The sequence below is a fragment of the Somniosus microcephalus genome, chromosome 4 (genome assembly GCF_052327205.1).
Source record: "Somniosus microcephalus isolate GS21.2 chromosome 4, FLI_Smic_1.0, whole genome shotgun sequence".
NCBI classification, from domain to species: domain Eukaryota; kingdom Metazoa; phylum Chordata; class Chondrichthyes; order Squaliformes; family Somniosidae; genus Somniosus; species Somniosus microcephalus.
Genome location: NC_140990.1, coordinates 176,181,197 through 176,203,304, shown reverse-complemented (window position 1 = coordinate 176,203,304; position 22,108 = coordinate 176,181,197). Strand labels below are relative to the sequence as shown.

Below are 22,108 nucleotides of genomic sequence, written 5' to 3'. Positions count from 1 at the left end.
TGTCCCTTTAAATACTGGAGTTGAGATGACATCAAGCGGGCCCACATCATGCCCTTTAGAAATTGAATCTTTAGAAATGAGCCCCAGTGCTTTGTTTGCTTTTTTATGGCTTTGTTCAAATGCATTGCTACTTTTGATGATTTGTGAATCTGTACTCCTAGATCCCTTTGCTCCTCTACCCCATTTAGACGCTTATATTCCAAGGAATTGTAGCCTCCTTATTCTTCCTACCAAAATGCACCACCTCATAATAATCTATTTGAAATTCATTTGCCATTTACACACATTCTGCATATTATGTCAGCTTGTATTTTGTTGCAGTCTTCTGTATTAACTATACCCCCCAATTTGTTGTCACCCGCAAATTTTGAAATTGTACTTCCGACTCCTAAGTCCAAATCGTTTATGTAAATGTTGAACAACAGTGGTCCCAGCACCGATCCTTGTGGAAGACCACTTCCCACCTGCCGCCAGTCTGAGTAAATACCTTTATCCGCTACTCTCTGTTTTCTATTTTGCAGTCAATTTGCAATCCATTCTGCTACTTGTCCCCTGACTCACATATTCAGATCACAGTCATGAGTCCACTATGCAGTATCTTATTGAAGGCATTTTGAAACTCTAAGTCCATCTAATGCTTTACCCTTATCTATTCTTTCGGTTGCTTCTTCAAATAACTCAATAAAGTTAGTCAAGCATGACCTTCCCTTTTGAAATCCATTCAATTGTTTATTATATTTTCGGTTTCTAGATATTTTTCTATTATATCTTTGAGTAAAGATTCCACTAACTTTCCTATCACCGACATTAAGCTAACTGGTCTATAGTTTCCTACTTACATCTTACACACAGACTGTGAGCTTTCTACCATGCTGGGTACATTTTCCAAACAACTCATAAGACTCTCACTAACACACTCCTTTTGTGCAGGAGAAGTTGGTGCACCACTCAAGACAGCAGGTTCGCACTGGAGGAGGTAGCGCTCACCTGCACGCCCTCACCCCCTTGAAGAAGGTGTGCTGCCCATCATGGGCGGGGGCAGACTCAAGGCCATGGCGACTGGCAATGCTGGAGGAGACTTTGCGCAGAGTTTCTTCACACCTAATCCTTTTTGTCCCTTCAGATGTCTAGCTCACCCTCACCAGCAACAGATGCTTTCAACACCCACTTCTCTCTCTTTCTGCTCTCCCTTCACACCACAAGCTAACTCTTGTCCCTCTCTTTCATTTCATGTTCGGAGAATGTTAAAGCCCATATGCTGGTGCAAAAGAGGAGGCCAACCCACTGGAAGTTGCACTGTCACTCGATCTGAACCTCGCAAGCACCAGTTCAGATACTTACACCACATGGATTTTAGAGGTTGGGTTAGAAAAGATTTCTACAAGTGCCCGGGAGTGGATATGACGCTGCAGGTGCCAGCTCCTTGGAGGGCGAGGTCACATACTACTTCTGCTGCAGAGGACTCTAGAATGCTGACTTTGAGGGCCCAGGATACCAAAGAAGGCTGATGGGGATCTACCAGGAAATGCTAGGTGCACTGGGCAGTCTGCCAGCGAGCTTGTGCACAAGCATGGAGGAGTCCAGCTCCAACTTGTCCCAAGGTATCACACGGAGCATGGAGACCATTCTGTCTAATATGCACCAAGTGATTAGCTCCACTAACAACACAGCATGGAAAAAATGGCAAAGTAGAGTGGGCTGCCATGGCCCAGGAATGTGCTGGAAGAAAGGCAGGTAGATCCCAGGGGTGCGGTCTATAACAGCCATGCATTTGCAGCTGGTCATGCAGTGTTTAGGGTGGGCTAGAACTTTGAAGGGACAAAGAGGATTAGGTGTGAAGAAACTTTGCACAACGTCTCCTCATGCGTTGCCAGTCGCCATGGCCTCGACTTTGACCCGCCCATGATAGACAGCACACCTTCTTCAAGGGGGTGAGGGCGTGCAGGTGAGCTCTACCTCCTCCAGTGCCAACCTGCTGTCTCGAGCAGTGCGCCAACTTCTCCTGCACGAAAAGAGTGTGTTGTTTTTAGATGTTCTCTAACAAAACCTTTAGCAGCTTGCCTGTAGCTTAAGTTAAACTAACTTGAGTATATGCATTTTCCTGTATATTTAATAATACCAATTTTTTCTATGTTTTTTTTTGCCCCAGCTATCTCAGCAATAAGGACCAATTAACTTCTTTTACTTTGCTACAACTGATATCATATTTTTCTGACCTGGTCCTCACTGGCACCAATAGCCTGATGATTTGAAAGCTGATCGTATTATAGTCATTTGACCCCTGTACTTCTGTATGACAGATGGCATCCTAGTTACTTACATGGCGCAGCTGGTAATAACCTGAGAGAAGTAGATAGAAATGTCCCGAGTCAATCAACCACCTTCAACACTCAAGGGACGAAACTCCAAAACTATGAAGGGTCCAACATCAACAAGCAGGTCATTCTATCCATTAGACAAACCTCCTCTCACCATTCTCAAGAAATCTAATGAAAGGATTTATAAAAGGTTCATATGTTTATTTAACATTCCTTGCTCAGTAGATAGCGAATCACTCACGCTGGCAGTCGTGGAATTCAAATGGCTCAGTAGTTATCTTGGCTTCCTATTTCGCAATGCATAAAATACCCTGGCTCTCACTGGTCTACCTTGTGCAGTGTAGGAGGCCGTGCAGAGTATTAGAAACATACAGGCAGCATTGCTAAAAATAATCATAGCTTTCTATTTTTAGCTACAGAAACAATCAGCAAGACGTCACAGTCTGGATTTGACAAGCGGTAGCATTTCAGAAGCATTAATTAAAAGTCCAGAGCCTGACGAAGAGCAAGATAAAACTACAAAAATCTCCAAACCTGTCTCGGGTTTTAAGGTAATTCTCAGCTTATCAAGTCACTACAGAACTGCGCAAAACTGGGGCCACACCTGATGGAGAAAACCGTGAAGAGAGTAACCAGCAGGAAGAGTCATAGAGTTTTACAGCACAGAAAGAGGCCCTTCAGCCCATCGTGTCTGCGCCGTCCATCAATCCCTGTCCAGTCTAATCCCATTTTCCAGCATTTGGTCCATAGCCTTGTATGCAATGGCATTTCAAGTGCTCATCCAAATGCTTCTTGAATGTTATGAGGGTTCCTGCCTCTACCACCCTTTCAGGCAGTGAGTTCCAGATTCCAACCACCCTCTGGGTGAAAAAGTTCCTCCTCAAATCCCCTCTAAACCTCCTGCCCCTTACCTTGAATCTATGCCCCCTTGTTATTGACCCCCCTACTAAGGGGAAAAGTTCCTCTTTATCTACCCTATCTATGCCCCTCATCATTTTGTACACCTCAATCAGGTCCCCCCTCAGCCTTCTTTGCTCCAAGGAAAACAACCCCAGCCTGTTTAGTCTTTCTTCATAGCTGAGGCGCTCCATCCCAGGTAACATCCTGGTGAATCTTCTCTGCACCCTCTCCAAAGCAATCACATCCTTCCTATAGTGAGGCGACCAGAACTGCACACAGTACTCCAGCTGTGGCCTCACCAGCGTTTTGTACAGCTCCATCATAACCTCCCTGCTCTTATATTCTATGCCTCGGCTAATGAAGGCAAGTATCCCATATGCCTTTTTAACCACCTTATCTACCTGTTCCGCTGCCTTCAGGGATCTATGTACATGTACACCAAGGTCCCTCTGACCCTCTGTACTTCCTAGGGTCCTACCACTCATTGTGTATTCCCTTGCCTTATTTGTCCGTCCACTTACCACCCCACCAATTTTCGTGTCATCTGCGAACTTACTGATCATACCTTTTACATTCTCATCCAAATCATTTATGTAGATCACAAACAGCAAGGGACCCAGCACCGATCCCTGAGGTACCCCACTGGACACAGGCTTCCAGTCACAAAAGCAACCTTCGACCATCACCCTCTGCCTCCTGCCACTCAGCCAGTTTAGGATCCAACGCGCCGGCACCCTGGATCCCATGGGCTCTTACCTTCTTGACCAGTCTACTATGCGGGACTTTGTCAAAAGCTTTACTGAAATCCATGTAAACCACATCCACAGCATTTCCCTCATCCACACACCTAGTCACCCCCTCGAAAAATTCAATCAGATTGGTCAGACATGATTTACCCTTGACAAAGCCATGCTGACTATCCCCGATTAATCCTTGCCTCTCCAAGTGGAGACTAATTTTGTCCCTCAGAATTTTTTCCAATTATTTCCCTACCACAGATGTTAGGCTCACTGGCCTGTAATTCCCTGGTTTATCCCTGCTATCCTTCTTGAATAATGGTACTACGTTAGCTGTTCTCCAGTCCTCTGGTACATCCCCTGTGGCCAGAGAGGTTCTGAAAATTTGTGTCAGAGCCCCTGCAATCTCCTCCTTTGCCTCACACAACAGCCTGGGATACATCTCGTCCGGGCCTGGGGATTTATCCACTTTTTGGCCTGCTAAAACCGCTAGTACCTCCTCCCTCTCGATGCTAATATGTTCAAGTATGTCACAGTCCCCTTGCCCGATTTCTATGTCTACATCGTCTTTCTCCATAGTGAACACAGATGCAAAAAATTCATTTAAAACCCCGCCTACATCATCTGGCTCTACACACAGATTGCCACTTTGGTCCCTAATGGGCCCTACCCTTTCCCTGGTTATCCTCTTGCCCTTAATATACTTATAAAACATCTTAGGATTTTCCTTTATTTTGCTCGCCAGTGTTATTTCATGGCCCCTCCTCGCCCTCCTAATTTCTTTTTTAAGTATGCCCCTGCACTTTTTATACTCCTCTAGGGCTTCCTCCGTCTTTAGTCTTTTGTAACTGCCAAAAGCCCCCCTTTTTTTCCTAATGCATTTTTGTATATCCCTTGTCATCCAAGGTTCCCTTTGCTTGTTGGTCCCACCCCTGACCTTTACAGGAACATGTTGGCATTGTACTCTCTCTATTTCCCTTCTGAAAGTCTCCCACTGCTTTGATGTGGATTTTCCTATAAGTAGCTGCTCCCAGTCCACTTTGGCCAGATCCTGCCTTATCATATTAAAATCGGCCTTCCCCCAATTTAGAACCCTTATTTCCGGGCCGTCTTTGTCTTTTTCCATGACCACCTTAAATCTCACCGAATTATGGTCACTGTTGCCAAAATGCTCTCCTACTGACACTTCCACCACTTGCCCGGCTACATTCCCTAGAATTAGGTCCAGTACCGCCCCCTCTCTTGTAGGACTTTCTACATGTTGGCTCAAAAAGCTCTCCTGGATGCACTTTAAGAATTCTGCACCCTCTAAGCCTTTCACACTCTGACTATCCCAATTAATATTGGGGAAGTTGAAATCCCCCACTATTATTACCCTATTATTTTCGCACTTCTCTGAGATTTGCCTACATATCTGTTCCTCTATCTCCCCCTGACTGTTTGGGGGCCTATAGTACACTCCCAGCAAAGTGCTTGCCCCCTTTTTGTTTTTAAGTTCTACCCATATGGCCTCATTAGAGGAACCCGCTAATATATCATCCCTCCTTACAGCAGTAATTGATTCCTTAATTAATATTGCAACACCCCCTCCCCTTTTACACCCCCCTCTGTCTCGCCTGAAGATTCTATACCCCGGAATATTGAGCTGCCAGTCCTGACCCTCCCTCAACCATGTCTCCGTGATAGCAACAATATCGTACTCCCATGTGTTCAACAACAACTTCAGTTCATCCACCTTATTTACAAGACTCCTTGCATTAAAATAAATGCCTTCCAGCCTTGCCATATTCCCTTTTGCCTTCACATATTTGCTCTGCCTTCCCAGCTGACTTGTTTTTTCCTCCGTATTTGGCTGTAAATCACCCCCTACTATAGTTCCACTCTGTATCCCATCCCCCTGCCAAGTTAGTTTAAACCCCCCCCAGCAGTGCTAGCAAACCTCCCCGCAAGGATATTGGTCCCCCTCTGGTTCAGGTGTAAACCGTCCGACTTGTACAAGTCCCACCTTTCCCAGAAGCAGACCCAGTGATCCAGGAAACTAAAGCCCTCCCTCCTGCACCATCCCTTTAGCCACGCATTCATCTGTTCTATCTTCCTATTCCTATATTCACTAGCACGTGGCACCGGGAGTAATCCAGAGATTACAACCTTTGAGGTCCTGCTCTTTAATCTTCCACCTAGCTCCCTAAATTCTTGCTGCAGGACCTCATCCCTCTTTTTACCTATGTCGTTGGTACCAATGTGGACCACGACCTCTGGCTGTTCACCCTCCCCCTCCAGAATGCCCTGCAGCCGCTCAGTGACATCCTTGACCCTGGCACCAGGGAGGCAACAAACCATCCTGGATTCACGTCTACGGCCACAGAAACGCCTATCTGTTCCCCTTACTATAGAATCCCGTACCACTATTGCTCTCCCACTCTTTTTCCTCCCTTCCTGGGCAGCAGGAGCACCCCCAGTGCCAGGAAGTTGGCTGCTGCTGCCTTCCCCTGGTGAGTCATCCCCCTCAACAGTATCCAAATCAGTATACCTGTTTGAGAGGGGAATGGTCACAGGGGTCTCCTGCACTACCTGCCTGCTTCTATTGCTCCGCCTGGTGGTCACCCATTTCCTTTCTTCCTGTGCAGCCCTTACCTGCGGTGTGACCAACTCACTAAACGTGTTATCCACGACCCTCTCAGCATCGTGAATGCTCCACAACCCATCCACCCGCAGCTCCAGCGCCTCAATGCGGTCTGCTAGTAGCCGCAGCTGGATGCATTTCCGGCACACGTGGTCATCAGGGGCACCGGCAGTGTCCCTGAATTCCCACATAGAGCAAGAGCAGCATAACACGGGGCTGGGCTCTCCTGGCATGACTTACCCTTTAATTAATTTAAATTAATTCACTATCACCAATTAAAGATATCTCTAAGGTGCTTGTATAGTCTACCAACAGTCCCTGCTACACCAGAAAAGACCCTAGTAACTATAAACTACAGAGTTAAAGTTTAAAAAAGAGAAATACTCACCAACCAATCACTTACCTGCTCCCTGGTGACGTCACACTCTGATTACTTTTCAGCTCTCTCCCCGCTGCTGAGTTGGTAAGCCTCGCTGTTTGCGCCGGTTTTTATACCGGGCTCACCTCGCTGCTCCCTGCTCCGAACTGGTCGGGCCTCGCTGCTTGCGCTGGTTTTTATACCGGGCTCACCTCGCTGCTCCCTGCTCCGAACTGGTCGGGCCTCGCTGCTTGCGCCGGTTTTTATACCGGGCTCACCTCGCTGCTCCCTGCTCCGAACTGGTCGGGCCTCGCTGCTTGTGCCGGTTTTTATACCGGGCTCACGTCGCTGCTCCCTGCTCCGAACTGGTCGGGCCTCGCTGCTTGCGCCGGTTTTTATACCGGGCTCACCTCGCTGCTCCCTGCTCCGAACTGGTCGGGCCTCGCTGCTTGCGCCGGTTTTTATACCGGGCTCACCTCGCTGCTCCCAGCTCCGAACTGGTCGGGCCTCGCTGCTTGCGCCGGTTTTTATACCGGGCTCACCTCGCTGCTCCCTGCTCCGAACTGGTCGGGCCTCGCTGCTTGCGCCGGTTTTTATACCGGGCTCACCTTCTCCCCACCCAGGGGGCTGGAAGCCCTACAGGCATCAACACCGCCATCAGTGGGAAAAGATTGCAGAGTATGATAAAACAGCTCTAAGATAAGGAAAGGAGCATGCAAGACAGGCACTAAGGGCTGGCACAAGGGTGATACTTCATTATACATAAAAACAGATAATGGTGGGAAGGCTCAGGCAGCATCTGTGGAGAGAGAAACAGCAGTAACATTTCAGGTCGATGACCTTTCATCAGAACTAGAATGTTAGAGATGAACAGCTTTTCAACAAAGACAGGGCCAGAGAAAAGGGGAGCAGGAAGATTTTAAAATTCTCGTCCTTATTTTCAAATCCCTCCATGGCCTCGCCCCTCCCGATCTCTGTAACCACCTCCAGACCTACAAGCCTTCGAAATCTCTACGCTCCTCCAGTTCTGGCATCTTGCACATCCCCAATTTTAATCGCTCAACCATTGGCAGCCATGCTTTCAACTGCTTTGGCACTAAGCTCTGGAATTCCCTTCCTAAACCTCTCCGCCTCTCTCTCCTTTTAAGATGCTCCTTAAAACCTACCTCTTTAACCAAGCTTTTTGTCACCTGTCCTGATACCTCCTTCTGTAGCTCGGTGTCAAATTTTGATTGATAGTACTCTTGTGAAGCATCTTTGGACATTTTGCTATCTTAAAGGCGCTAGCTATATAAATGTAGGTGGCTGTTATTGTCAAAAAGAATAAAGGGAGATAGGGTGGAGGGCAGGAGTGATTAATTGACAAAATGGATGATGGCGCAAGGCAAAATGAAGTGAGAATGGGTCAAATAAAGGAACAAAGATGGGTCCAGAGGAGGTGTAAATGGTTACAGCAGAATAGCGGAGGGGGAGGGAAGCAGGGAAAATCTGGCAAAGCTGTGAGAGTTGCCGTGGCCTGGGAATGTGGTAGAAGAAAGGCAGGTAGACCCCAGGGTCATGGATCAGAAGCCATGCTGGGATTCCATTAGTTCTTTTTAGATAATCTCTAACAATTCCTTTAGCATCTTGCCTGTAACTTAAGTTAAGCTAACTTAAGTACATACTTTGTCCTGCATATTTAATAATTCCAGCTTTTCTGTGTTTTTTTGTGTCAGCTGTCTCTTGGCAATATGGACTATTTAACTTCTTTTAGTTTGATCCCCCTGAAATCATGCCCAGAATTTGCGGTCAGCGGTGAAGCAAAGACGTTCACCGCTGGCCCCAAAGGAAGCTGCCCATCAAGATCTTGCAATTTCTGTGGCAAGAAGTTTGCCTTTCTCGACGCGTAAGTCAGATCAATGTAAAATAGTGGGGAATCCCTAGTGCGAGCTGCTGTGATATAGTCAACAAGCTGTCTAAGCAGCCAATCACAATGCAGAATTCTCAGACTGGGGACCAGGAAGTGAAGAAGTTGCTTTTATTCAGGCTATTTAAAAATGTTACAGAGCAGAACAAAGATTGCGGCTCTCACATGGGGATAAGGTAAACCTGAAATAAATATGAACAAACTTTAAAAAAATATAGGGCTAGATTTTCAGTCGCTTGCGCCAGCAGTTAGCGCCTTAAGAGAAGTGATTTTCGGGCGCTATGCGTGTAGCGCCCGGGCGCAGCGCAGTTTGCGCCCCGCCCCAAATTAAGTTGCCCGTTAGTGCCGGCGCAAAGTTTAGCGCCCGCCCGGATGCGCGCGCAGAAAATGACGTCACATCCTCGTGCAACGCCCTTTGTGCGCCCCGATTCCAAACTTCAGTCGGACCGCCCCATTGTGCGGCTGGCGGCCGGAGCGTTTGGAAAAAGGAACGCAACACAACCAGCGCGGGCCCCGGGGGGCGCAAATTAAAGGGGACGTACTCTCCAGTATAAAGGCCAGCCTTTTTTCAGAAAACACTCTTGTGCAACGCATTTCTGGAGACACAACAAGGAGGATAGCTAACTGGTTTCAAGCAGCAAGAGCCAGGTATTTTTGGACTCAGGCCAGAGCGCTGCAAGTGGCCTTTTGGAAATTAGAGTGTTTGCCAGGATTTGATGGGGGTTGCATGGGGTGCCAACGCGGAGCTGCAGCTCCATGTCCGTAGGGCTCGCAGACGCATTGTGAGAGGGGCAGCCCTGGCTAGAGGCAGAGGGGGCTACAGGCGTCGGCCACGTAGGCCTTACCCAGTCAGGCTATACCGCCAGCAGCGCTCCTACCTAAACATGAGTGCCGCGCGATGTGTTAAAAGGCTCCGATTCCGAAAGGAGGTGATTGCAGAGATCTGCCACCTGCTTCGCCGAGATCTGCGGCCAAAGCTCAGGTGCAGGACGTCTCTGTCGGTGGAAGTGAAGGTGACGGTGGCATTGAACTTCTATGCCACCGGCTCCTTCCAATACGCTGCTGGGGACATAGCAAACATCTCCCAGTACGGCGCGCATCGCTGCATCCGCCAGGTGACCGAAGCACCGTTCAGAAGGAGAAGCCAATTCATCTCCTTCCCCATGGCCCTGGAGAGCCAGCATCAGCGCGCATTGGGATTTTCCAGACTCGGGGAATTCCCCTTGGTGCAGGGCGCCATTGACTGTACGCATGTGGCTTTGCGGGCCCCTCTGGAGCATGGCGAGCAGTATCGCAACAGGAAGGGCTACCATTCTCTGAATGTGCAGCTGGTCTGTGACCACAAGCAGCGCATCATGGCAGTCAATGCCAGCTTCCCAGGCAGCAGCCACGATGCCTTTATCCTGCGGCAGAGTACTGTGCATGACATGTTCCAGGCACAGCCTCCCCCAAGAGGATGGCTACTCGGGGACAAAGGCTATCCTTTGTGCACCTGGCTCATGACCCCGCTCCGCGCGCCCAGGACCGCTGCTGAAGAGGCCTACAACGAGAGCCATCAAACCACCCGCAACATCATCGAGCTAACTATTGGGGTCCTCAAGCAGCGGTTCCGCTGCCTTGATCGCTCCGGGGGAGCTCTCCAGTATTCGCCGGACCGGGTCTCCCAATTTGTGGTGGTTTGCTGCATGCTACACAACCTGGCTATCCGCAGGACTCAGGCACTGCCACCTGACGTTGGACCAGCACCTCAGGAGGAGGAGCAGGAGGAGCATGAGGAGGAGGAGGAGGAGGAGCAGGAGTACGTTCCCAGGAGGGAGCGACCAGGGCCAAGGGCCGCACGACGCCACCTTATTACACGGTACTTCTAAGCCCCCTGTCAGGGAATGGCCAGGGGCCATGAGGGAAGATGAATGCAGCCGCTCCGCAACCCCTCAGCCAGCGAAGCCAACAAACACTAAGAAGAACAATCATGGAGACTGCATGAATAAAGATAATTTTTTATTACACAAAAATGAAAAGCCCTTCCCACATGAATCCCCAAAAACAATAAACGGGCCCCACAAAAAGCCCAACAAACGACTCACTCCCACAAACTGGGGAGGAGTCACTCCACCTTTCTTCAAACCGGGCCTCAACGTCGGCCTAACGCAAAAAATAAGCCCTCCAACAACACAACCATGGGCAAAATAAAGATGGCTACCGCCATATAAAAGGAAAGCTGCCCACACCCTCTACTGAGTGGCCCGCGAGGGCGAGACCTTGCCCAGCCTTTTGCCTCCCCTGCCCGGCCTGCTGCTCCTTCGCAAGCTCTGCCCAGTGGCTGCTGCGAGGCTGGGGGAAGGCGCCTGAGGCTCAGATGCCCTTCCGCCAGATGCCGCTGGGGGGCGGCCTACACGGCGTTTGGGCCTCGAGGGGCCGTCTGCTGAGTGGCGCACCTGAGCCTGGCCACCATCAGCTGCAGCCGCTTGCCCTTGACGCCCCAGTGGGGGAATGGCGGCGACGGATGGTGCAATGTGGGCCAGCTGGCGTCTGGGATGCGCTGGCTGGTGCTGTGGCGCGGTGGCACTCGGCCGGGCCCGCACTGCAGGATCCGCAACAATCAGCCGAGGGGCGGCTTGCTGGGATGGTCCAGCGCGGCGGCTGCCCTGGCGATGCTTGCCTGAGACAGCGCGTGTGGCAGCAGTGAGTGCCCCTGTGGTCCTGGTGTGCGCGCGCATCACAGTCGCCAGGGTCTTGACGGCATCAGTCAGCATGCGGCCACTCGCGGCAGTTGCTGCCCCGAACTCGCGCACACTGGTCGCCAGCGACTCGATGGCCTCAGGCATGCGCCCCACCACGCTCATGAGCTCCATGTGGCGCCGGTCCGAATCCTCGGCCATCTTATCCAGCTTCCGCACCTCCTCCGAGGTGAAGGTGTCCGGACTGGAGTCGCGACTCTCCCGCTGGGGAGGAGGGGGCCGAACTAGGGGACCCTTGCCGCGTTGGTGGCGGCGAGTGTGCTGATCAGCAGCACTCCCCTCTGATCCTTCCCCCCTTTGGGGGGAAGGCCGCGGGCCACGCGCACGGCTCCTGGGTGGCTGGACGCCACTGGTCCCAGAAGCTGCATTGCCCTGCGACAGTTCCTCCAGGCACTCGTCCAGTGAGGGGGTGTCAAGCATTTCCTCCTCTCCTCCCCCGAAGGTCCGGCTTGCTCCTCCTCCTCCTTCTGGTCAGAGGTGCTGTCACTGGCAGCTTCAGGGTCCTGGTCGTCACCAGCTGAAAGCAGGAATGCACAAGAGTAGCTTCAGAGTGAGGAGACGGCGTCAGCGAGGGAGTTAGGACTGGTGGCATTCAGCGCATTGGTGGGACAGTGGCAAAGGAGGTAGCTCGGATGGGCCAGTGCGACGCGAGAGGGCCAAAAGGCGAGGTCCTTACCATTGCCGGGCAGTGGAGGGTCGGATACTCCGCACACTGTGGGGACAATCACACGGGCTCCCATGAGCACACACACGCACTCCTCCAGCCGAGTGAGCTTCTGCAGCTTGGCGCGGCCACCCCTGGCACGCGCCTGGCGATTAAACGCTACTTTAGCCTGCAAGAGAAAGGACGGGCTGTAAGTGCGCAGTGAAGCCCTGATGTAGTGTGCACTGCCTCCCATGGTGGAATAGCTTGGACAGAGTGAAGCCCTGATGTAGTGTGCACTGCCTCCCATGGTGGAATAGCGTGGACAGAGTGAAGCCCTGATGTAGTGTGCACTGCCTCCCATGGTGGAATAGCGTGGACAGAGTGAAGCCCTGATGTAGTGTGCACTGCCTCCCATGGTGGAATAGCGTGGACAGAGTGAAGCCCTGATGTAGTGTGCACTGCCTCCCATGGTGGAATAGCTTGGACAAAGTGTAGAGTGCCGAATGGCCATGTGATGCTCATGACTGTCCCAATGCTGCTGGCTGAGGGCTGGCCAATAGGACTTTCAGCTCCCTTTGCCCATCATGTCAGGTGTACATGCAAGAATGAGGAGGAGACTGGAAAGGCTACTTGCCTTCACAATCCTGGTCAGATCGTTGTATTTTTTACGACATTGTTTGTGGGTCCTGGGGGCATCGCCGGTGAACGTCACCCTCTGGGCGATCTGCTTCCAGGCTTTGGTGTAGTCGTGGTGGGTTGGATTCCTCCCACTCTCTGGGAACAAGATCTTGCGCCTCACCTCCAGAGCTGTGACCATTATGTCCAGATCACCCTCTGAGAAGCGCAGGGCACGCTGACGGGCCTTCTCTGGCGTTGCCATGACTCCCTGGGGCTGAGCAGCAGTGTTGAGGCCTCTTTGCAAGGCTGCAGGGCGTGGCAGCAGACCAATTCGTCCCTTCCCCCTTTAAGAGCTGGTCGGCGCCACGGGGTCTGCTGTCAGTCCAAAAATGACCGCACCCGCGCTGCGCCCCGCCTGGGCGCTATCCCTCTGGACCGCCGGCTTAGCGCCTAAAGATAGGAGTGGAACGCCTCTTTTAGCGCTCCACCAATCTCTTAGGGCGAAGTCACTGAATTTCCGGCAACGGGGCGCTACTTTGGGGCGGGCGCTAACTTTGGGCGGGCGCTAAGGTTAGCGCCCCAAAACTGTCTATACTGAAATTCTAGCCCATAATTTTTTTTAAAGTTTCTTAAAAATTGTAATTTACATCATTATGGAGAAATTTGACACTCAACAAAATTTAAATTCCTTTTTTCAGGACCATGATGTTGTGTTACACCTAAACCAACAATGCCTAACTTTTAATAGGGTACTTAACAGCGATATTACCACAGAAAAGCCTAAGTTTTCGTCAGTTCCACTGACTTCACTGATTTCACTGATTGCCGGATATGGGCGGGGGGGGGTGCACAGCGCAGCCAGTGTCGGAGCAGTGAATGACTGGCCGCATCTTCAGAATTTCTGCATTTAGAAGTGCATGCGCAACTTCCTGAAGCTCCAAAGGGGTAATAACAGCGAACACTGTTAGTTCGCTGTTATTATCCACCGCAAATTCTGGGCCATGACATATTTTTCTCTCTTAGTCCTCACCGGCATCAATAGCTTGATGATTTCAACGCTAATCGTTTTATAGTCATTTGACCCCTGTACTTCTGTATGACAGATGGCATCCTAGTTACTTACATGGCGCAGCTGGTAATAACCTGGGGGAAGTAGATAGAAATGTCCTGAGTCAATCAACCACCTTCAACACTCGAGACGAAATTCCACAATTATGAAAGGTCCAGCATCACCAAGCAGGTCATTCTATCCATTAGACAAACCTCCTCTCACTGTTCTCAAGAAATCTAATGAAAGGACCTATAAAAGGTTCACATGGCAGCACGGTGGCATAGTGGTCAGCACTGTTGCCTCACAGCGCCAGGGACCCGGGTTCGAATCCGGCCTCGGGTGACTGTCTGTGTGGAGTTTGCACATTCTCCCCGTGTTTGTGTGGGTTTCCTCCGGGTGCTCCGGTTTCCTCCCACAGTCCAAAGATGTGCGGGTTAGGTTGATTGGCTATGATAAATTGACCCTTAGTGTTAGTGGGGTTACGGGGATAGGGGTGGGATATGTGTTGATGTAGGGGTTACGGGGATCGGGTGGGATATGTGTCGGTGCAGGCTCGATGGGCCGAAATGGCCTCTCTCTGCACTGTGGGGTTTCTGTGATTTCTGTGATTTCACAGTTAAGTTAATATTCCTTGCCCAGTAAATGGTGAATCACTCGCACTAGCAGTCCTGAAAATCACATACCTCAGTAGTTATCTTGGCTTCCTAATTCACAATGCATAAATATGCACTGGATCTCACCCGTCTGCCTTGTTCAGTGTAGGTGGTGGAGCAGAGTAATAGAAAAATATATGCAGTATTGTTAAAAATATTCATGTCTTTCTATTTTTAAATACAGAAACAACCAACAAGACGTCACAGTCTGGATTTATCAAAATATAAACCTACATTAGCATCAATTAAAAGTGTAGAGGATGACAAAGAGCTAGATGAAATTACAGAAATGTCCATGAAGTTCTCAACTGGTCAGGTACTTACAGATCTGCCCAAAATTGGGGCTACACCTGATGACGTCAACCGTGAAGAGAGCAACCAGCAGGAAGGGGTCAGTGAGCCATGTGTCTTAAAAGTTGAAGGGTCGGGACAGGTGTGCAGTGATTTTGTACACAGCGCAATGGCGTTTATTTGTACCCTGGGTGTGATTTTGGTGTTTTTTCTCCTTTGGTGAAGGTTGATTTATTCAGGGTGTCTCGATCTACTGCCTCGGGTCATCAAGCAAAATTGGTATCACCAACGATAATTAGAGACGGCACATTGAAATGCCTGGACATCCGATCACGGCCGGAAACGTGCACGCACTTAAAAAAAAATTCTTGGGATGTGGGCGCCGCTGGCAAGGCCAGCATTTATTGCAATTCTTAATTGCCCTTGAGAAGGTGGTGGTGAGCTGCCTTCTTGAACCACTGTAGTCCATCTGGCGAAGGTACTCCCACAGTGCTGTTAGGGAGGGATTTCCAGGATTTTGACCCAGTGATGATGAAGGAACGGTGATATATTTCCAAGTCAAGATGGTGTGTGACTTGAAGGGGAACTTGGAGGTGATGGTGTTCCGATGGGCCTGCTGCCCTTGTCCTTCTGGGTGGTAGAGATTGCGGCTTTGGGAGGTGCTGTCGAAGAAGCCTTGGCGAGTTGCTACAGTGCATCTTCTAGATGGCACACACTGCAGCCACGGTGCTCCAGTGGTGGAGGGAGTCAATGTTTTAAGGTGATGGGTGGGGTGCCAATCAAGCGGGCTGCTTTGTCTTGGATGGTGTTGAAGCACTTGAGTGTAGTTGGAGCTGCACTCATCCAGGCAAGTAGAGAGTATTCCATCACACTCCTGCCTTGTGCCTTGTAGATGGTGGAAAGGCTTTGGGGAGTCAGGAGGTGAGTCACTCGTAGCAGCATACCCATCTTCTGACCTGCTCTTGTAGCCACTATATTTATGTGCTTGGTCCAGTTAAGTTTCTGGTCAATAGCGACCCCCAGGATGTTGATGCTGGGGGATTTGGCGATGGTAATGCCATTGAATGTCATGGGGAGGTGGTTAGACTCTCTTGTTGGAGATAGTCATTGCCTGGCACTTGTGTGGCGTGAATGTTACTTGCCACTTATTAGCCCAAGCCTGAATGTCATCCAGGTCTTGCTGCATGCGGGCATGGACTGCTTCATTATCTGAGGAGTTGTGAATGGAACTGAACACTGTGCAATCATCAGCGAACATCCCCACTTCTGACCTTATGATGGAGGGAAGGTCATTGATGAAGCAGCTGAAGATGGTTGGGCCTAGAACACTGCCTTGAGGAACTCCTGCAGCGATGTCCTGGGGACGAGATGGTTGGCCTCCAACAACCATCACCATCTTCAATTGTGCTAAGTATGACTCCAGCCAGTGGAGAGTTTTTCCCAATTCCCACTGATTTCAATTTTACTAGGGCTCCTTGATGCCAAGGGCAGTTACTCTCACCTCACCTCCGAAATTCAGCTCTTTTGGCCATGTTTGGACCAAGGTTGAAATGAAGTCTGGAGCTGAGTGGTCCTGGCGGAACCCAAACTGAGCATCGGTGAGCAGGTTATTGGTAAGTGTCGCTTGCTAGCACTGTTGATGACTCCGTCCATCATTTTGCTGATGATTGAGAGTAGTGATGGGGCGGTAATTGGCCGGGTTGGATTTGTCCTGCTTTTTATGGACAGGGCATACCTGGGCAGTTTGCCACATTGTTGGGTAGATGCCAGTGTTGTAGCTGTACTGCAACCGCTTGGCTTGAGGCACAGCTAGTTCTGGAGCACAGGCCTTCACCATGACAGCTGGGATGTTGTAGGGACCCACAGCCTTTGCTGTATCCAGTGCACTCAGCCGTTTCTTGATATCACGTGGGGTGAATCTAATTGACTGAAGACTGGCTGCTGTGATGGTGGGGACCTCAGGAGGAGGCCGAGATGGATCATCCACTTGGCACTTCTGGCTGAAAAGGCTGCAAACTCTTCAACTCTTCAGTGGCGTGCTGGACTCCACCATCATAGAGGATGGGGATGTTTATGGAGTCTCCTCCTCCTGTTAGTTGTTTAATTGTCCAAAACTTTGATCTAATCTGTTGGTTGTGGGATCGCTTAGCTCTGTCTACAGCGTGCTGCTTCCGCTGTTTAGCATGCATGTAGTCCTGTGTTGCAGCTTCACCAGGTTGGCACCTCATTTTTAGGTACACCTGGTGCTGCTCCTGGCATGCTCTTCTACACTCCTTATTGCACCAGGATTCGTCCCCTGGCTTGATGGTAATGGTAGAGTGAGGGATATGCCAGCCATGAGGTTACAGATTGTGGTGGAATACAATTCTGCTGCTGCTGATGGCCCACAGCACCTCATGGATGCCCAGTTTTGAGCTGCTAGATCTGTACTGAACCTATCCCATTTAGCACGGTGGTAGTGCCACACAACACGATGGAGTGTGTCCTCAGTGTGAAGACGCGATTTTGTCTCCACAGGACAGTGCGTTGGTCATTTCTACCAATACTGTCATAGACAGATGCATCTGCGACAGATAGATTGGTGAGGATGAGGTCAAGTAGGTTTTTCTCAGCACCTGCCGCAGTCTCAGTCTGGCAGCTATGTCCTTCAGGACTCGACCAGCTCCGTCAGTAGTGGTGCTACCGAGCCATTCTTGGTGATGGACATTGACCACCCAGAATACATTCAGTGCCCTTGCTACCCTCAGTGATTATTCAAAGTGGTGTTCAACATGGAGGAGTACTGATTCATCAGCTGAGGGCAGGCAGTAGGTAGTGATCAGCAGGAGGCTTCCTTGCCCATGCTTTACCTGAAGCCATGAGACTTCATGGGGAGTCCGGAGTCAATGTTGAGAACTCCCAGGGCCACTCCCTCCCGACTGTATACCACTGTGCCACTACCTCTGGTGGGTCTGTCCTGCCAGTGGAACAGGACGTACCCAGGGATGGTGGGGAGGGATTGGAGGACATTGGTTGAAAGGTATGATTCTGTGAGTATGACTATGTCAGGCTGCTGCTTGACTAGTCTGTGGGACAACTCTCCCTATTTTGTGCCTTTGTCATGTCCGAAGCCGATGCCTAGGACAATTCCGGGTGGTCCGTTCAGTTTTATTCTTATTATTGTTTTTTGTTTGGTACAACTGAGTGGCTTGGTAGGCCATTTCAGACAGCACTTAAGAGCCAACCACAATGCTGTGGTCTGGAGTCCAGGTAAGGACGGCAGATTTCCTTCCCTAAAGGACATTAGCGAACCAGATGGGTTTTTACGACAATCGGGTAGTTTCATGGTCACCATTACTAATACTAGTAATTTATTCCAGATTATTTAATTAACTGAATTTAAATTCCCCAGCTGCCATGCTGGGAACTCACGTCTCCGGATCTTTAGTCCAGGCCTCTGGATCACTAGTCCAGTAACATAACCACTATGCTACCGTACCCTGTGCACTCCACCATACCACTGCTCACACCTGTTGTAATTAACTCAGTTAGCACATAATATTTGTGCTGCCTGATCATTATCCTGAGTGAGACGTACAGCTAGCGCTACCTGCACTACTTATTGGCTGCATGCCTGTAGGGTGGACTGGATTTCGGGCATCTATGACGCCGCTTAAAGGCAGCCAGCTGCTCTTAAAGGAGATATTTAAACTGTAAGTGTAGGAATAGACTGGATGTTAGGTGATTCTTCAAAGCAGAGAGAGTTGCTGTAGCCCAGGAATGTGGCAGAAAAAGGCAGGTGGATCCCAGGGTTGCAGTCCAGAAACCACGCTTGCACCAAGTCCCATTGACCTATCACCCCTGTGCTCAATAACCAGGTGATCTCAAAGCTGATCTTTTTATAGTCACTTGATCCCTGTACATTGTATGAAAGATAGCATCTTAGTTACTTGCGTGGTACAGTTGGTAATAACCTGAGAGAGTAGATAGAAATGTCCCGAGTCAATCAACTACCTTCAACACTCAAGAGACAAAACTCCGAAACTATGAAGGGCCCAACATCAACATTCTATCCATTAGACAAACCTCCTCTCGCCACTCTCAAGAAATCTAATGAAAGGATTTATAAAAGGTCCATGTGTTCACAGTTAACATTCCTTGCCCAGTAAATGGTGAATCATTCCCGTTGACAATCGTGAAAATCACATGGCTCAGCCCTGGCTTCCTAATTCATGGTGCATAATTATGCACTACATCTCACTTGTCTGTCCCCCTACCCCTCTGGCATCTTCTCATCCTTTTAAGCATTGCACCTTGTTCTACCCCTCATCTCTCCTTTAAAATCCTCGCTCTCTACTGTCCACCCAAGTACCACACCAACTTTTTCACTGCGATAACTCACTGCGTTCCTCCCTCAGTCTCTGCATCAAGTGACTTCAACCTCCCGCTCAGCTCATCATGCTCTCCCTCCTGAGTTCATTGCCCTTCTATCCTCCCTTAATCTCTCCATCCATATAAAGTCCCCTACCCATATTCATGACCACCCCCTCAACCTTACCCTCTCACAAGGCCTTTCTCTCACTTTGTGCCAATCACGGATAAGGCCATCTCTGATCACTTCCTTGTATTCCTCTCCACTCACATCGCCCTTCCCCTTCCCAACCCCACTTCCTTCTGTGTCCACCCCTATAAAAAAACTCTCACCCAAGTCACTTACAACAGCACTTTAAAATTCCCAATTGTCTTGCCTGTGGCCCTCTATTCACAATAGTTCTGGTTACCTGCTCAATCGCACCCTCACCTTCATCCTTGTCCCCATTAAAACCATTACTCTCTCCCACCCTGGCCATTCCCCCGGTACGGCCCTCATCTCCGCTCCTTTAAGTCCAACGAACGCAGACTTAAATGCTTGTGGCAGACAACTGGTTTAGCCATTCATCACCAGATCTGGCTGGACCACATAAAGCACCGAAGGGTTCTGTTCTCTTCTGCCAAAACTGCTTACTATTCCAGGATCATCCTGGAATGCAAATATAATCCCCGGCTTTTCTTCTCCACTACAAACCGTCTTCTTAAACCCCTCTCCCCTGCCTCCTCCACCCTCAGCTCCAATAACAAGGGCAAGAGCTCATGGACTTCTTTGTCACTAAGATTGAGATAATCCGTTCAGCTGCCTCTGCCGCTTCCCTCCCTTCCCCTAGCCTACCCCTAAGATTCCAAGCCCTAGCCCTGAACTTGCATCTTTCTCTAGTATCTCTCCTCTCTCCCCTCATGCCCTCTCCGAACTCACCTTGTCCATGAGACCCACCTTCTGCTCCCTCAACCCTATTTTCTAAACTGCTGACCAACCAACTTTCCTTCCTGGCCCCCATGTTAGCTGATGTTGTTAACGGTTCCCTCTCCTCAGGGACCGTCCCCCTCCCTTTCAAATATGCAGTCATCCCCTGCCTCCTCAAAAAGCAAACTACCACCACATCTCCAAGCACCCCTTCCTCTCCAAAGTCCCTGAACATGTGGTCACCTCCCAAATCCATGCCCACCTTTCCCGCAACTACGTTTGAAACCTTCCAATCGGGTTTCTGCCCGCCACAGTACTGAAATGGCTCTTATCAAAGTCACAAATTACATCTATTTGACTATGACCATGGAAAACTATCCCTCCTGATCCTTCTCAACCCTGTCTGCTGACTTTGACATGGTTGACCACACCATCCCCCTCAACATCTCTCCTCTATCGACCAGCTGGGTGGGATTGCCCTCGCCTGGTTCCATTCTCACCTGTCCAGTTGTAGCCAGAGAATCATGTACAACGGCTTCTCTTCCTGCTCCCGCACCATTAACTCTGGAGTCCCCGAAGAATCTATCCTTGGTCCACTCCTATTTCTCATCTATATGCTGTCCCTCACCAACATCATCTGAAAACTTAACATCAAGTTCTACACGTACGCTGATGACACCTTGCTCTACCTCACCACCACCACGACCCCTCCACAGTCTCTGATCTGTCACGCTACTTGTCCAACATCCAGTACTGGATGAACAGAAACTGCCTCCAACTAAATATTGGGAAGACCAAAGTCATTGTTTTTGGTTCCCACGACAAACTCCATTCCCTAGCCACCAACTCCACCCCTCTCCCTGGTCATTGTCTGAGGCTCAACCAGACTCGTTCGCAACCCTGATGTCATGTCTGACGACGAGATGAGTTTCTGACCACATATCGACTCCATCACCAAGACGGCCTTATTCCACCTCTGGAACATTGCCCCTCTCCGCCCCTCCCTCAGCTCATCTGCTGCTGAAACCCTCATCCATGCCTTTGTTACCTCTAGACTTGATTGTTCCAATGCTTTCCTGGCCGGCCTCGCATTTTCCACCCTCCATAAACTTCAGCTCAACCAAAACTGCTGCGCGTATCCAAACTAGCACCAAGTCCCATCCATCCATCACCCTGTGCTCATTGACTCCCGGTCCGGCAACACCTCGATTTAAAAATTCTCATTGTTGTCTTCAAATCCCTGCATGGCCTCGCGCATCCTTATCTCTGTAACCTTCTCCAGCCCTACAACCTTCTGAGTTTCGCTGCGCTCCTTCAATTCTGGCCTCTTATGCTCCCCAATTTTAATCGCTCCACCATCGGCAGCCCAGCCTTCAGATGTGTAGGACCTAAACTCTTGAATTCCTCCCTGAAGCTCTCCACCTCTCTCTCCTCCTTAAAGATGCTCCTTAAAACCTACCTCTTGTCACCCGTCCTATTATCTCGGTGTCGAACTTTGTTTGATAACGCACTTGCGAAGCAACTTGGGACATTTTACTACATTAAAGGTGGTATATAAATGCATGTTGTTGTTGTCGGATGTAGGGGGGCATCTTTTAACCGGTTTACGGTAATTTGCCTGGTCAGGCAGCTTTGCCTGCACTCTGACCAATTCCAACCTTTTACCTGGTTTACAGTAATTTACCTGGTCAGCAGCCTTTGCCTGCTACCCTTAAACCAATTTCCAAACAGCGGTTTCGAATCGCTAACCCCACCTTCCAGTTCTGACTGGAGGAACTTATAATTAATGATATATTAAAAACGGACAAGTGGTTTTGATGTGAGAAAGTCAACTTTATTTAAACTAAAGAAACTATAATCAAATTTTAAACGATACCACACGAACACAGTAATTACAGTAAAATTGCTTAAATGGGGGAAGGCAGATGGCAAAAATGAGGGATTAATGGCTACAATGTTGATGAAACAATCTTAGCAATATCCCCTAAATTACCACCCCCTAACTCCTTCCT

General features: G+C 49.7%; 1 protein-coding gene across 3 annotated transcripts in view; it reads left to right on the top strand.

Moving 5' to 3' along the window:
- LOC147120008 (uncharacterized) overlaps positions 1–22,108 on the top strand; it is a 143,488-nt gene that overhangs the window by 97,562 nt on the left and 23,818 nt on the right. For 2 of the 3 annotated variants that reach the window (XM_085985497.1, XM_085985496.1), the window contains exons 7-8: positions 2,732–2,869; positions 14,733–14,939. In XM_085985497.1, coding sequence (XP_085841623.1) covers positions 2,732–2,869; positions 14,733–14,939 — 345 coding nt within the window. The remainder of the gene's footprint in view (positions 1–2,731; positions 2,870–14,732; positions 14,940–22,108) is intronic. The other variant, XM_085985498.1, reaches the window with a different exon arrangement.